The 17,680-nt window shown below is 39.5% G+C and overlaps 1 protein-coding gene across 1 annotated transcript in view; it reads left to right on the forward strand.

Annotated features, from left to right (window-relative positions):
* Positions 1 to 13,906, forward strand: part of LOC121954201 (cadherin-1-like) — a 35,731-nt gene extending 21,825 nt beyond the window's left edge. The window contains exons 9-18 of the mRNA XM_042501539.2: positions 546 to 674; positions 5,408 to 5,593; positions 5,701 to 5,945; positions 7,291 to 7,433; positions 7,573 to 7,664; positions 7,834 to 7,966; positions 9,563 to 9,781; positions 10,791 to 10,921; positions 12,062 to 12,205; positions 12,845 to 13,906. Of these exons, the coding sequence (XP_042357473.2) occupies positions 546 to 674; positions 5,408 to 5,593; positions 5,701 to 5,945; positions 7,291 to 7,433; positions 7,573 to 7,664; positions 7,834 to 7,966; positions 9,563 to 9,781; positions 10,791 to 10,921; positions 12,062 to 12,205; positions 12,845 to 13,057 (1,635 nt within the window). The 3' untranslated portion in view covers positions 13,058 to 13,906. The remainder of the gene's footprint in view (positions 1 to 545; positions 675 to 5,407; positions 5,594 to 5,700; positions 5,946 to 7,290; positions 7,434 to 7,572; positions 7,665 to 7,833; positions 7,967 to 9,562; positions 9,782 to 10,790; positions 10,922 to 12,061; positions 12,206 to 12,844) is intronic.
* Positions 13,907 to 17,680: the final 3,774 nt, after the last annotated feature.

Consider the following 17,680-nt stretch of genomic DNA (forward strand, 5'->3'; position numbering starts at 1 on the left):
ACTTTAATACATCTGCTAACATGCAGAGGGCAGGGTTTATGACCTATTATTGCAGCCAGTCAGAGGGCAATCCAGATGTTCTGGTTTCACTTTTGTGGAGCTGTAATATTGTCAATTTGTATATGCAGTCTATTATATGGGCCAGATGTTTCTGTGGCAATGTCATTACTCCCTACTAGAGTTTGCTGATTTCTGGACAAACTGTCATTTATTTATGGCCAAAATTTGCACTTGTTTAGTGCTGTCAACTCTACCCATTGAGTGATTTCGAAATAATTTAACACAGGTGGTTCAACATTGTTTTGAAGCATATCTTGCAAGTTTTGTAGATTGGACAAACAATTTCTGATTTATAGTTTGTGTTATGCCACACTCATTTTTTAATTTGCTGCATTTTAGAAGATGTCATCATGTAACATCATCAAACTAGCTGAAGCTACGGAGAATGTCATGAGTTTCACAGCTTTATAAATTCTGTCTGTAAAATGACAGCCAAATGTTCAAGCCTTATAATTGATTGGTTGTGCTCATTGTGTCTTTAACAGAAATACCCAAAGTACACTTTGGTGGTACAAGCAGCTGACATGATTGGAGAAGGGTTTACTGGACAAGCCAAAGTCATTCTCACTGTCACAGATAGCAATGACAATGCTCCAGCCTTCACTCAGTCGTCTGTAAGTACAACAAACTTGTGAGTGGAAATTTTCTTTGTTGCTTGACACCTCCCCAGAAGAGCAGTTCTCCAATACTAGCTTAGCAATCATAACTAGGCACAGCAGATCATTCAAGTTTTAAAGCAGTCCATACCAGTCGATATCAATATATGTCACGTAGGGCTGGGTGATAATCAATTTTATCGTTTAGTTCGAATTTGCCTCCGCCATACATTCCCAAAAAAGAGAGTCTTGTCACTCATTTGGAACTGGTTTCGGTTTTGCAGCGTCAGATCTCGAACAAACCACAGTCTACTGCAAAGTTTATTTAAAGGCTGTTGCAATATTATTCTTTTGTTTTTATGAAACATGCTTTTGTTTGTATGGTCTAGTGGTTGCATACACTCACTGCTGTAGCCGGGTTTGATTCCCGGTCAGGGAACACTATATTTAGGCAATTTCTCCTCAGGGATCAATAAAGTATTTCTGATTCTGATTCTGAATACAGACTGTGCACCCGGTTTGTGTACACTTGGATACTAGAGCACAGCTCGTGCCACATATTCCTAAGGAATTATGCTGTTCTCTAAACCCTCAATGTAACTAATATAGACGAGTGCAGGTGATGTAGAAACACTGAAAGCTGTTACTGATACAGTCGTGCTGCATATTGCTAAAGATAGGATACAAATGAATTAATATAAATATGTTTTGTGAAATTACTGCAGCCTTCAGTGTTCAAGGCAAGTTTGCAGCTTGCACTTTAACCCAAAAAGGGACACTCAGTTTACTATATTAACAGAAGGGAAATTCAGTTTGCATTTAATTTTTACTGCTAAAATCAAAAGCAAAACTTGTTTTGAGTAATTTCTTTGTCATTTGTAGATTGATTATAAGAACGAAAAAAACACGATTAAAATCATAAATCAGGTTTGGTGTGAAAAAAATTGTACATTTTATTTTTAGGCCATATCGCCCAGCCCTAATGTCATGATATACATCAAATCACTATTTCTGTCAAGCTTAAAGGTGCCCTTTTACTCTTACATGAGACATGAAGATATCATAAGGTTAATTTTGGCTTAAGTATTTATTTTCTGTCAGACAATGAACATGACAAAAATACTGCAGAACAGGCATCACCCACTGGCGTTCCAGTTACTAGAATTTCCTCTCAGCAAAGGTCCAAACCTCATACCTAAAAACAGTGTCACAGTTAATTGAATATTTTACTTCCATTACGATTAATGAATGATTATTTTGCTTTTTTTTTGTGGTTTGTTTTTTGCCCTTGTAGTTCACTGACACAGTTTCATTTGACCATGGTGTGTTGGAGTGTAATAAACATATGATTCATTATTATTTATTACACTTTTCAGCATTATACAAAAAGTTAAAGCTCCATTTTAAACAAACTTCAGGAAAATTTAAGCACATTGTGCTGATAATAGGTCAACCTCTCCTGACTGCAGGACTTCAACTTCTGTGAATCTTCTCTGCTATTAATCATTTTACTTAGGAAAAAAAAAACTTTTCTAGTAGGCCTACTTCTTATAGCTGCAAACAGTCTGCCAACATTCCTAGTTAGAGAAAGGGTGAAAATAAGGTAATTTGCCTGTGGCCCCAGCCCCCCAAAACATCGAAACATTACATCTGCCCCTGGTAATAATAATGAGAGCTCAGCGCAAGTGGCTGGATGAGACACGAAGCAATACGACCTGGTGTTTCTCCATCCAAAGTCTGATTAAACCCGAATCTAATCTGTAGATGGCACATGCCACCAAATTTGGCGGTTTCACTTTGGTGCTGGAGAAGCTCCGCTCTGTTTGTCTCTCTCACTGTGCCGCTGTCACTGCTGCTGGAGTCAGCCTGCCATCAGTCTACCACTGGCATTACAGTACAATGAGACTGTGGCTGTAGATCTGCATGAACTTGAACCGGGTGTCTGGTACCTCCATATTATTGATCAGTTCACAGGGTTTAGTGCAGGTAGCGTTCTGACCACAAAGAAGTCATCTGAAATTGTGAAACACTTTGTCCATGACTGGATAAGTTTGTATGGCCCACCTCAGAAACTGTTCAGTGACAACAGGGGAGAATTTAACAATAAGAAAGTGAGAGATATGGCAGAGAACTTTAACATACAAATAAAGACAAGAGCTGCCTACAGCCCGTGGAGTAATGGACTTCTGGAACAACACAACCAAACACTTACGGAGATCATAATGAAAGTAACTGTTGTGACTGGAGCACTGCAATGGACTGGGTTCTCATGGCAAACAACACCATGTCCATGGCTACAGCCCTCATCAGTTGGTTTTTGGACAAAATCCCAACCTGCCCTCTGTGCTAACTGACAAACCTCCAGCCTTAGAGGGCACAACAAGAAGTGAATGGGTGGCAAAACACATCTCTGCTTTACCTGCATCAAGAAAGGCTTTTACAGAAGCAGAATGTTCAGAAAGGATACAGAGAGCACAAGAAAACAAACACGCCACACAGATGAGATATACAAATGTGGAGAAGAGGTGTATTACAAGTGAGTGGACTGCCCTGAGTGGAAAGGGCCAGGAGTTGTCATTGGTCAGGATTGCGCTGCAGTGTTTGTCAAACCTGGAGGAACCTGCATTCGAGTGCATTATCACAGACTGAGAAAAGTGAATACAGAAAATGACACAGATGTTGAGCAAAGGCAGGTTACTGTTGAAAATAACACAGAAAGCACAGAAGATGCTTTAACTGAAGTGCAACAAGGGAAGCAAATAGAGCCCACAGAAATGCACACAAGGTGACTGAATGATGCAGGACATCACACAAATGACCACACAGAGACTCACAGTGGTACAGAGCAGGGAACAGATGTCAGTCTGAGTATGGGACAAATTCTCAAATACAAAGATAAACACAGTGGTGTGTTAATCACAGCCAAACAGGTAAATACAAACACTGGTAAGACTCACAGTATACTGAACCTTCTGATGTTGCAGGCACTATGAAGTCAGCTGACATGTCAAGAGTAGAGAGTCTTCAATTTGAAATTAGCATTACTGACACCACTGCCACAGATGTATGTGATGATATACAGAATTTGTGACTAAAGATGTATCATTTGACTGAGCAAAACACAAGGAGATTTAGAACTGGCATGATAATAATGTGTTTGACAAAGTTAGAGATGAGGGACAGAAGTGCAGCTCCACCAAATGGGTGTGCACCCTCAAAGAGACACTCACTGGGACAATACCAAAAGCATGATTTGTGGCAAGAGGTTTTGAAGTGTCAGAGCTACAAAATGACTTTCCCACATGTGCTACTGAGTCTCTTCGACTGCTTCTGGCAGTGATTTGTCCAAAACAGTGGATGCTTCATTCTATGGACATAAAGTCAGCATTTCTATAGTGAATGCAACTATCACGCAACTATCTGTTTGATAGATCAGGACTGTCCTGTAAATGGGGTTCTGGCCTGCCATGTGGATGACTTCATATGGGGGGGCACACACAGTTTCTCCTCAACAGTGATACCCCAGCTGAGATCTGCATTCCAATTGGGTCGTGAAGAACAAGGAAACTTCTGTTATGTGGGAACAGACTTTGTGACAGTTGACAAAAAAGTTCAAATGCACCAGGAAAACTACATTCAACATATGCAGCCCATACATATGGATCCCTCATGAGCCATGAAGCAAGACTTACCTCTATGTGATAAGGAAAAGGATCAACTCAGGTCCAAGATTGGCCAAATTCCTTGGGTTGCAAGACAGAGCAGACCAGAAGTAATGTTAGATGCCAGCAACTTGGCATTGGACATGAAAAATGCAACAGTGTAGACTATTCATGAAGCAAACAGAACAGTGTGCAAACTAAAGTCCAAGAAGATAGCTCTGAACCTCCAAAACTTTTACAAAGTCAGTCACTGAGACAAGACTGTGTTTGGAAATGAACAGCATCACAGAACTTATACAAACCCAAAAGGTTGAGCAAGTCGTTTGGTGTAACGCAAAAGAACAACTTGCGGACTGCCTCACAAAAAAGGGGCTTCACCTCTCCTATTACTTAAGGCACTTAATGAAGGACAATGGGAACCTGGAGGTAAGGTAAATGAGGTCTTAGTTTTGAGTCATAACTCTCGATTCATGTTATCACTGTTAGTGTATTTCTGTTCTGAAACAAGGTAACAACGCTCCAGTCATGTTATATTTTAGGTTTTTCTGTTCTAAGACAAAGGTAACAAAGCTCCAGTTAAGTACTAGAAGATTTTTTTTTTTATAGAAAGGGACTGAAATTGTTAAATTACAGGATTACAGGTACTATTACTCTTGCACTGTAATGTAATCAGTTATTGGCCTGTGGGGACGCATATGTGTTATTGTGTATTCAGAGAAAGTTGGGACTTTTATTGTGGAGGAAGAGGAAGTGTGGCTGTGGTGGTTGCCGCTTTTTGCAGGGTAAACATGGCGGCGTTCGCTAATAAAGCAGTTCTTGCGATACTATAAAAGTTTGTATTCTTGTGGATATTAAGTAAAAAGCACTCTCTAGCTTGAATTGAGTGAACCTAAACAAGAATCAATAAATAACAGAGAATCCCAAAGCTGTAGAAAGAAAAGTAATGGACCAAACTGCATAATGACACAGACCATGATATTCAAGCCAGGGTTTAAAAGAATAACTTTTGTGAACAAGCAACAACAGCAACCTTTTTTCCAATACTTGTTTTCTTTGTTTCATTTTAAACACATCCCTTCATTCTCCCAGTATGACGCAGCAGTTGCTGAAAACAAAGTGGACATTCAAGTCATTACGATGTCAGTAACAGATGGTGATCAGCCACATTCCCCAGCCTGGAATGCCAAGTTCACGATTGTCGATGGTGACCCTGGAGGACATTTCACTGTGAAAACAGGAAGTAACAAACATGATGGGATCATTTCTATTGCCAAGGTAGGAAGTTAACCAGGACTTTACAAAAAAGCCGCAATACTAATCTGTGTAAGCTGTGCAAGCCTTTTGTCTTATGTGCTTCTGTGCTTTTGTTTCCATGCAACCAGGGTCTTGACTTTGAGAGGAGCAGCAAGCACACTCTGCTGGTTGCAGTGGAAAATGAGATTCCTTTTGCTAATTCACTGCCTACCGCCACTGCCACAGTGGTGGTGAATGTGCAGGATGTCAATGAGGCACCAGTGTTTGAGCCATTACAGAAGCACGTTTCTAAACGGGAGGATCTTGCTGTTGACAGTGATGTGGTGCGATACACTGCTTCTGATCCAGACACTGCACGCAAGCAAAAAGTCATGTAAGATCAAACTCTGATTGAATTTATTAATTTGAACATGTATTTAAACACAAAAGTATTACTGTTAGAGAAAATGAGATTGTTAAACAAGATTTAAAGTACCCCTGCAGGTCTCTAATGTTAGAAGTGCAACAAAGAAAGTGCATTCATCATCAGAATGTCTAATGACTCATGTATGCTCAACATTAGATACATATACAGACATGGACCGAGCCTTCTTTAAGTACTCTGTGCTGATGTTGTACAAATTTTCTGAAACCTTGGGACAGTACGAACTGTACCACTAAAAATTGTGGAGGACGGTAGCGTAGCTCCAGCAAATATGACTGTAGGACAAGACAAAGACATTTAAAAAATAATAAATCTGTCGCATAGTAAAAAGAATTCTCCATCCACATGTCGCAATGTATTTATTGCCCTCACATTCCACCAGTGTCTACAACACTGGCTTCATTAAAAGGTACATTGTCACACTCTCCTCCACTGTCACCTTGTTTGCAGTCAACAGACACTTGTCTTTGCCCTATAGAGCCATTCAGTGGATTTATCTATGCCAACAAAAGACGCATGGAAGTATGAGGGCAAAGACATTTACAATCTTTGAACTGAACAAGTCTATATTCATATGTAAAGAGAATATAAATGAGGCTTTAGCCTGTTTATGACGAGTCAATTACTGGGAATAAAATATCTGAGATGAAAGTGAATGTTATAAGCTTATGTAAATGTACAAATCCTTCAACCTGTAATACCCAGCACATCCACATCAACACTTTGATACTGCACAGTTCTCTTTTGTTAGTACCAGATGAGCAACCATGAAGATGATTGAAAAAGGGGCACTAAAACCTCTTAGGGATTAGGACATTTAAATGATAGGAATTAAGTATGGAATGAGGAAGTATCTTTAATCACTATAAACTTACTGCCTGGAATACTTTTTTTAATGGTGTAATTAAACTCAAAAGTGTATATTGTATAAAGTAATAGAAACTGAAGTGCAGACAGGATACACAACATGTTAACTTGTATCTTGTAAAAGTTTATAAATACTTTAGAGCTTTTCTGAAATTTGCTTTGCTCCAACATATTCAGCTGTGATTTTTTTTTGTATGTTTGTCTTTAATGTGGTTTAATGAGTATTTACCAGCAAAAAAAAAAAAAAAAATCTGAAATGTCCCTAGCTTCAATTGTGACCATTTCCAAGCAAAACTCAATCACATTTTACATATCGTAAATGTCAACTGAATGAGATCCAGTCTGTGAAAGCCCGAAACATGTTAATTGTAATCCACTTGCTTGCATAGCATTTACATCTTTCCATGATTATTGTGTTTATGTCCAGGTATAGAATAATTAGAGATCCTGCTGGCTGGCTGAAAGTGGGCAAAGAGACAGGATTGATCAAAGTTAAAAGTGTCATGGACAGAGAGTCCCTCTTCGTTAAGGACAACAAATACACAGCACTCATTGGTGCATATGACAATGGTAGGTGGCAGGCAAGGCTTACACATGCAAACACTGGGTTTTCTACATTGCTTTAAGGCCAAAAATATGTAATATTAAGCTTCCTACAAATTGAGTTGTTTCCCTGATGTTTATTTATATGTTTATGTCACCTCAACAGATGAAATCCCAGCAACAGGAACGGGTACTCTAATAATCCAACTTGAAGATGTCAATGACAATGCACCCACCATTGAGGAACGTGCAATCAAGGTGCATCATGTTTTTAAGCAATTTCAAAACAATTGTAATTTAAAATTGACATTTTTTGGGTGAAGAACTTGTATTCTTTGATGGGTGTGATTTAAAATACATCACACAAAAGCTACTATTGTTCAGTAACATGTGCAAGCAAAAGGGTCTGAAATTGTGTTTTTTTCAGGTGTGTAACAAGGAATCAGCTCCTCAGCTGCTATCAGTAACAGATAAAGACGGACCAGGCAATGCAGCTCCATACAGTGTCTCTTTACAGGCCATGTCAAAGACCAACTGGACTGCTAGGATGAACGAATCCCGTATGTACACTATTATTACAAGACAAAAACATGGGTTTTACACACGGCAAGCCACAAACTAATGCCATCCAGTCAAAAACTCACACTTAAAGGTCATTCTTAGAGAACATTTGTAAATTAGGTTTTTAAAGGTCACCCTATTTTACAATGTTTATGAGCCAATTTTTTTTCTGAAATTGTCCATCGCAGCTGTTCTGTTTAGATTACCACAACGTTTTTGTTTCTGGCATTTGGATGGAAAATTTTAGGTGATGCATCTTTCTAGTCTGTGTACCGCACAAAGTAAAGTCCATGCATTAAATAAGTTTGATAAGGATGGAGTCTGCAGGTTTGGAAAGCTATGGAGAAAACGGGAAAAAATGCTGGGCAAGATATTTGAGTTTTCACACTTTGCCCCTGTTCTGTTTTCTAAAACATAAAATCCAGAATTTCTGAAATAAATTAACAGATGAATTACATAATAATAATAATTATATGATAAGTTGTCATATAAGTAGAGTGATTTTCATTGCATTTGGAGTAGGCAGCACATCTAGCTAGCATGTTTACCACTGTGTGTGAAAGTGCATGCCAGAGCAACCTTGATGTTGTCAAAGCAAGACAAAAAATATGGCATGAGACTGAATGCACATGCCTACACAGAGCTACCTATAGAGGTATAGATAGATACCTAGACATCGCAGCCTGCTAAACAGCTCTGCCCAAGTGCCTTGTGAACCAAATCCAGACGGCTACAATCAAATTAGTTTGAAACAAGATGCAACATTAGATTTGAATTGCATACATAGCATAAGAAATAGCCAAATATTAAGCTTGTCTGAACAGTAATTAATTATGCAGTGCAATGTAGTTGTTTGAAAAGTAAACAGAATATTTTCTGCAAGTGGAAACTTTTAGGCTACCTTCATTGTGGTTTCCATGGACAAAGTGAATAAACAAGCTGCACAGACACCATGGAAATTAACTATTAACTCTTTGCAACTCATTTTCGTTTCTTAGTCATAAAAGAGAAAAAAATATGGGAGGGACAATAATTAGTAATTTAATCAATATATTAAGTAAATAATATGAGTACTGGTAATGTCTGTTATTTTACTTTCTATTGGGGCAGAGATGAATTTGTCTGGGTGTGGTGGTAAATGATTTATATGAGCTACAGTACCGAGCTACAATATTGTGGCAATTACTTGGCAACATAACAGCATACACAACCAGAATGTGACATACATGCTGTCAATGATATTTAACGACCATGTATTTGCATCAAAAATCTAGCTATTTATACATACATTTCAAATATGGTCTGAAAAATTTACTGAGTCTGCAAAATTATGGAATTTTTAAATGAAAAATAGGTAGGAACTTTGTTGTCAGGCTCAGTGAAAAGAAGCCCCTCATGGAATGCATTCATACGGAAGATTGTTTCACTTAAAGCACCAAGATGTGCTTTTAATCATTTGTGGAAAAAATACAGTCATAACATTTGTATTGCTATTGGTGTGTGCCGAAATATTGTTGGAATTAGACAGAATGCCAAATCATAAACTGTGCAGGGACTATAGACTCAGTTTTTTGTGATTTTCCTTTTTGTTATAGAAACAGGCATCATCCTGAATTTAGCTACTGAGCTAGCCAGGGGAGAGTATACTGTGGTCCTGAGGGTTTCAGACAACAATGGCATGGAGCAGGACAGCACTGTCCAGGCCACAGTGTGCGACTGCACTGGGAAAGAGGTAATCTGCAAAGGTCGTGTGGCAGGTGGCACTGAACTGCCCGTAATCCTGGGAATACTGGGAGGCATCCTGTTACTCCTAAGTAAGTCTGAGATTTTATATGTATATATATGTATGTGTGTGTGTGTGTGTGTGTGTGTGTATTTATATATATATGTGTGTGTGTGTGTTTGGAATATAACAAACTCCAACACAAAACTCTCAGCAAATGTTTAATCAAAACTGAAACTTTCAACATCATACACAAGTTACACAAGTGAGGTTTTATGAAGTACAAGTTTCTTCCATGCTGGCACTTTGCATGTATTGCAGACTGCTTTCCCTGGTGTTGGCTGAGTGTAAGACGCACACTTTTTCAATCAGTTTTACTGTTAATAGTTAAAATAAAACACTGATACAGATAATCAGCAAAATGCCAAATGTCAGTCCTGATAATTGACCAGGCCGATAACCTGTCAACCCCTAATTAATGTAGGCTACAATGTAGGTTTCGGTTTGTCCATGAATAAACAAAGATGCTCTTTCCCAACTGCTGGGTGCAGTAAACGGGATTGGCGGGCTCATTCATGTTTGCGCACATATAAAAGTATAATGTAAAATATCATGACATTATTTTTTGGCCCATATCGCCCAACCCATAACTTCAACACTGGGTGGAATATTCCACAGTTTGGTGCCCTAGTGAGTATTTGTGGCAGCAGGACAGCAAACATGTTTGTGCATTGGGATTGAGTGAAAACAAATACAGAAATTAAGGAATTTGTCACCCAGAGTGACAAAGTTTTAAATATGTTTTAAGTCATTTCTGGAGAACAATAGAGTTCTGTGGAACACGGCTGTAAGATATCAGGCCTTGGATACATACTTGTAAGTCAATAGGTTCATTGTTGGTTCTGATTGTGGTTACTGTCCACAATAAAAATATAGAACATCTCCTTTTTCAATGACTAGACCAGTAGTGCTTGTGATAATCTCTTCTGCTGCCTCTTACATAATTTACACCATTTACTTTTTCTGCTCTGTAGAAAATGGTTTTGTTTGTTATGACTAAATCATGAGTGTGTTGTAAGCTGTGCTCTCTGTGTGTTCAGTGCTGGTGCTGCTGCTGCTGCTATTTGCGAGACGAAGAAGAGGCGAGAAGAAGGAACCTCTACTGCAAGATGACGATGTCAGAGACAACATCTATTACTATGATGAAGAGGGAGGTGGTGAGGACGATCAGGTAAATTCATGATCAGGGTGGTTTCTCTATGATGAGGCTTAATCAGTAGCACATCATACTGTTACTTTTAATAGTCAAGACAGTACATCAGTGTCAGGCTGAGAAAAGATTAGCTACATTTTCAGTCAGAGAATGATGGAGGCATATGTCTCAGTTAGTCACAGTCCGGCAGTGTGGCTGGTCAGTCTCTCTGTTCAAGACAGTAAGCTGACTGATGTTTACCAGCTGTTAGACTGTTTTCAAATATCAGTAGATCATCAGTAGTTTAGTGATAGCACTACCTCTGCTTACATTTCCTGGAAGAAAACCCAGTGGCAGTAGAGTCAGTGCATTAGTGATTAGGGCCAGGTAACAATTCAGGCTGATCCTCTATTGCAGTGAAAGACCAGAATTGAAAATAAATCTGTGATTCAAAGCTAATTGTAACAAAAGAGTTTTTTTATGCAAAGTGTAACAGTGGACAGTTGTCTAATAGGTTTTCAAAAACCCTTTAAAAGTAGCAATACTACACAGTAAACTCCTTTATAAATATAAACTTAAAAACATCTTTATATTGTTGGATAATTGGGAAGGTAAGCAGCATGTTGGCAGTATTTTAAGTAAGTAATTACTCTGTCAGGAAAATATAATGAAGTGAAAAGTATAATACTTCACTCGAAGTAGAACTGTAGATATAAGAAGTAGCATGTGGTAATTCTCAAGTAAGGTGTAGTAAGTGTAGTGTAGTGTAGTAAGTACAGTACTCAATAAATCTAATTGTTGAACACAGTCAATTGGAATCACACATCAGAGCATTCTGTATGTGATATTGCATTGATTTGCCTTAAATATACCTGTCAAAAAGATTTTCTTAATATCATGAGATTTCTTTCAAACTATATTGGCCACCCCTAATTGTAATAATATACCATAGTCCATTTAGGACTGATAAAAAGTCTGCATTAGCTGCATTAGGTTGGATTACAGTTCCGACAGTGAGTAGATTAGCAGCAGGAGACAAACTGTCAGCATACAGTATGTTTTTTATAAAGATATCACGATTGGAAACATGGATTACATTTATTGTATAAATGCACAGATGTTTTGCTTGAAATGAATTTGCAGTATCTTATGTAAATCCCTACATCTGTTTGCCACCAGGACTATGATCTGAGTGTTCTCCACCGTGGTCTGGACAATCGTCCCGAGGTGTTCAGAAATGATGTGATGCCAAACTTCATGCCGGCTCCTCAGTATCGACCTCGCCCAGCCAACCCAGAAGAAATTGGCAACTTCATTGATGATGTGAGTCAAGATTTGAGAGCTCATACAAAAATGTTGAAATCTAACATAGTTTAAATATATAATATGTCACCGCTGTTATAAATTAGTGTGGTTCTGAATATAAAATCTAAATATTTATTTGAAATCACAAATAATACTATGTTGCCATAGTTTGCTTAAAATGTCCCAGTGAGAGCCTCCAGCCCTTTTTATCAAAGTAAATGTACAGAAAAGTCAAGTTAATTCAAATGAGTTTTAGATTGTTGGTCAACACAAGATTTAAAATGATTAAATCAAATAATGAGGCTTCTTTTGGTGACCATGCATTTATGACTGTCTATTTGTCATGGCATTATGTTTTCAGGTTGTTCAGAACTCCTTCAGCGAGTTTCTTCAAATTTGGCACAAATGTCCACTTCAAGTCATGAATGAACTGATTACAATTTAGTGGTCAATGGTCGAGATCATTGTTGACCTCACTAAACGCTTTTGACCGTAACTCAGTATCAGTATACATTCCAATAGCATTCCTAAAGAATGATCCAGCTCCAAAAAATATATCACAAATGAAATCACATCATCTTCTTCTGACTTGATTAGGCAATATATAGAAACCGAGGATCTGTAAAATGTGAACGTAATCCTCTGCTCCTCTCTCAGAACCTGAAGGCAGCCGACAACGACCCAACAGCACCCCCCTATGACTCCCTGTTGGTATTTGACTATGAAGGAGGCGGGTCTGACGCAGGAAGCCTCTCCTCTCTAAACTCGTCGAGCAGCGGAGACCAGGATTACGACTGCCTCAATGAGTGGGGACCTCGCTTCAAGAAATTGGCCGACATGTACGGAGGAGGAGAAGATGACATGCTGTAAATGTACTAGATTATAAATAATATGGAAGGGTAGATGCACATATGGCAGTGTGAATGTTAGATCACTGTAAGCATGAACTGATAAATGACTTAATCCCAGAGAAACTAAAGCACAGCCAGAAAAAAAAAAAGCATCTGTGGGTCTACTTATGAGTAGACCCACAGATGCTTTTTTTGTGTGGGGATTGTGGTTTAGCCACTGCGGTGCTATAAGCAGTTAACAGCCACTGTGCAGAAGCCAAAGGACAAGTTTTTTTTTTTTTATATATATATACAAGTTCCCTAATTTGAATAGTTAAGCTATTGCTATCTGCTTGTCTTTTAGATCTTTTAGATTGTTTAGTTTGAGGCTAAACTAACTATGGTTTTGTTTTCAGTTCATTGAGTTGTGGAGCAACTTCATCAGTCTCAATGTTGATTTATGGATTTTGTGCAGATATTTCAGCCTGCATTCTAGCTTACTTGGTGACACTGTATGTACACAGATGCTTGCAGTTGCATTAGTAACATTTGTGTAATTTTGGCAATGTGTGGTACTTTGTTTTTTGTTTTTCTTTTTTTTTTTTATTACAGCTTCAGTTAAATTGAATTGTTTTTTATTTACATTTGAGTAATGAAATGACAAATTATCAAAGGTAGACAGCCAATGCCACATCATCCTCTGAAGGCATGGTCAATCAGTTATCAGTTATCAATAAATGCTTTTTAAAATGTTGACAAGTGTCTGTTCAGTTGACATTTTTATCATATTGTAAATTCAAAATACTTTTTGGAGTTATCTCCAAAGGTACTTCATTATAAATGCTTTGTCATTTATATATATATATATAAAGATTTCTTCATACAATGATTGATTTGTGACTGTCTTTTATTTCACGAATAGAAACTGGTCTCTAGCAAACTGGTCTCTAGCAAACTGGCAGCCAAAATTTGAACAGCGAAGCAGCAGTGGTGATAAAAGTAGTGCAGTCAAGTTCAGGTTTGTGCAATTGCTGAGAGTTCTGTCTGGGCCCCTGAGTAATTTATGTAACCATAACAGGGGCCTGTATTTTGAAAATTCAGGACCGTTTAGGCCCACAGGAAATTCCTTGTTACCATCTGGGGGCTTTTATTTTGAAGTTTTTGAGCAGGTGAACAACAATGGTCACTCCATTGCATAGCGGTTATGCATATAATGCAAGACAGTGATAGTTAAACAGGTGGTAAAAAGTAAAACTCGTTGCACCATGGAAGAAGGATAAAATGAATTAAGTGGTAAAAAAGTAAAACATTAAATACATTCACTAACTGACATGCTTTTGAGTTTGAATTCTAATAAATCTCATAGGTCGGTATAAATAGACTGACGTGTATGATTTACTCGTCTATTAGATAGTCACTTAAGAAAATCTCATTGTTTGATATTTGATTTAAATCTGCCATATATACATTAATAGCAGCTAATATAGATATATATATATATATATATATATATATATATATATATATATGTATTGTATTTTTCTGACTGTGATTCTTACTCCCAACATAATCTGTAAATACATAGGAAAAATAACAAACAAACAAAGACATCCTCTCTGCAACAACCAGAAAGTGCGATTCTTCAACAGCCCCGCAACAGAAGTGCATAAACAACTGAGGCAGTACAAGTCAGTAGCTGGGGAATTCTTTCATTTCAGTCTGCCGACAGCTTGTCCGTGGCAATCCAAACTGATCTCTGTTCAACAACAGCTGTTAATACCAAGGGCTGAGGGGGAATCAAATGAGGGCAAGTGGAGAACTCTGGGATGGTGGTCATGAGGGGCTGGACCATGTCTAGTATAGCTTGAGGTTGTCTCCCTCGCTGCCACTGCCTGGCACTGTGCCAATTTGCCTGGCACCCTGATAACTGGGCAGTGCCAGGCATGCCTATATACACAGGTGGGCCCATACCTCGGTCTCTCTCCTTCCGTTCTGCTCTTGGCTCTTTGGATTATATCTTTTTTGGGCTATTGAACTATTGTTCGGCTCTTTTGGTTATACCTCTTTTGGGCAAGTTAACTATATTGTTTGGCTCTTTAGGTTATCACTGTTTCAGCCTATTTAACTGAATTGTGTAGGCTCTTAAGCTGTCTCATTTGGCTCTGTTTGGGAGCCCTTAAAGGCTCCCATACTGCCAGATCATCAGCAGGTCCATGACACACTTCTGCCAGTGGGCCAGTTGGTGTACCTGAGAGACCACAGTGCTAGAGGTTGCCACAAAATCTCTGGAGCTCTGTAATACCAGATTGTGAGGGCTCCGTCTGGTGAAGGAGCAGCATACACTGTTGCCCCTGTGAACAACCTGCATCAGGTCTAAATTGTGCATTGGGACATATTAAAGGCTGTTGTCCGGCCTGTAGCTGCGCCCTCCCCAAAGGGTGCCATCTCCACTGGCCTTGGTATCATTGGATGGTGACTCCTCCGGTGACAGATACCTATGGCCTAATTGTAGCACAGCGAACCACTGATGCGTTGGAGAGCGGATTGCTCCACTGGGAGGCCGTCTGGGCCGGGTTACATGTCCACCCGGTAAGTCGTTGTTATCTGCCTGTCTGTCTGCTTGTTCACTTGGCTTTCCTGTGGATTATTGTCATGCATTTTCATGCTGCAGTGTGATCCTTCTTCCTCTCTGTGAGGCGTTCCCACACAAGTGGAAGTTGGGGGCCTGGTTCCTGAAAGAAAGCACTTTCTAGGCGAGGCTTTAAATTTTTGCAATGGTGGAGACAATACAGAGTGCCAAGGCTTCATTTACCCACACTAGTATAAATGACAAGCTTTTATGCACTGGTGTGAGGCACGTAATGAGGATCCGAAATACTGCGGTACAGGGATTATTCTGAGTTTATCTCAAATATGGAGGTGCTGACTCTCATTCCGACTGCTTCACACTCAGCTGCAAACTGCTGCAGTGCATGCTGGAGGTCACAGTGTGATAAGGCAAACAGAACCACATCATCTGCAAAAAGCAGAGATGCAATTCTGAGGTCCCCTTCCTCTCCCCAGCTGCGCCTTGAGATTCTGTCCATGAATATCACAAACAGACAGGGGACAACCCTGTCAGAGGCCAACACCACCCAGGAATGTGTTTGACCTCACGCCAAGTATGCAGACACAGCTCTCACTTTGGTCATACAGGAACTGGATGGCTTGCAGCAGCAACCCTGGTACCCCATATTCTCGCAGTACCCCTCACAGGACTCCCCGAGGGACACGGTTATAGGTCTTCTCCAATTTACTACCTCAGTGACCTCTGCCAGGGATATGGATAAAGGTTCACCCAAATCTTCAAATTCTGCCTCCTCCATGGAAGACGTGATGGTAGGGTTCAGGAGTTCCTCAAAATGTTCCTTCCACCACTCAGTGATATCCCCAGTTCGGGTCAGCACTTCTCCTCCCCTGCCAGAACTGCCTTGAGGCCGACCAAAAGTCCTCCTCCATGGCCTATCCAAACTCCTCCCACATCCGAGTTTTCACTTTGGTCCCTGCCTAAGCGGCAGTCCTTCTGGCCAGCTGGTGCCTGCCTGCCTGCTTTAGGAGAACCCTGGGCCAATAAAGGCCAAAAGGCCTCCTTCTTCAGCCTGACAGCATCCTTCACTGCTGGGGTCCATCAGTGGATGCTCTGGTTGCCGCCATGACAGGCACCGATGACCTTCTGACCACAGCTTTTAGTATTCGCCTCCACAATGGAGGTTTACAGCAAAGACCACTCTGATTTCATGTCCCCAACCAACCTGGGATGCATGAAAAGTTCCTCTGGCGGTGTGATTTGAAGACCTCGCGGATAGGGGCTTCCGCCAGACGTTCCCAAGAGATTTCACTCATTTCAACCACTGAAAAAACGAGTCGGCGCTAATGCAAACAAGTGACATGTTACATTGATTACACAGCTGATCTATAGATCGCAGCAGACTGACAGCCCAGTGACAGAGGCAGACAACAGCAGAGTTTTTCCTCAAATGCCAAATAGTATAACCATTAGTAACCTTCACTAAAACCTGTAGTAAAACCTGAAGCTATGAAAAGTGACTTCTTCAGACTTTTTGCAAAAGACTTTGTTTTAGTCTCAGTTTTAGTCAGACTTTAGATTAAATTCTTTATAAATACAACACAGCCATCGCTCTGTCTCTCATCCAGCTGCTCTCTGCTGCTTTCGTTGCTCAGGGTTGCTCATACTTCGTCTGAGAAAAAACTCTTCTTGGGTCTACAAGATTGACCTTAAATGAGTTAAATGGATGAATTAATGAAAAACTAAAAAAAGCCATATATGAATACAGTACTTAAAATGTGAATAGAGAATGATTTTGGTTTACTTTATTGACGGATTCCCACAGAGGGCCATCCTCATCCAGCTCAGGCAAACACCCCTGTGTCACAACTGACAGCTGTGTAGTGTTATTGTTTAACTCAATAGATTATTGTTCTTAATTAAGGAACAGGCAGTTTTTTGCATTCTCCCTCTTAACTGAGAACCGAACCATACCATGACTTTAAATCCAAGGTACACACCAAAATTATGATTTTTGTGTATCATTACACCCCTACTGTAAAGCATCCATGTTTTCACAGAAATGGATGGAAACTGAAGTGCAAATTGACTGGTGTG

This window comes from Plectropomus leopardus, chromosome 13 (genome assembly GCF_026936395.1).
Source record: "Plectropomus leopardus strain MGB_pleo_1.0 chromosome 13, ASM2693639v1, whole genome shotgun sequence".
NCBI classification, from domain to species: Eukaryota; Metazoa; Chordata; class Actinopteri; order Perciformes; family Serranidae; genus Plectropomus; species Plectropomus leopardus.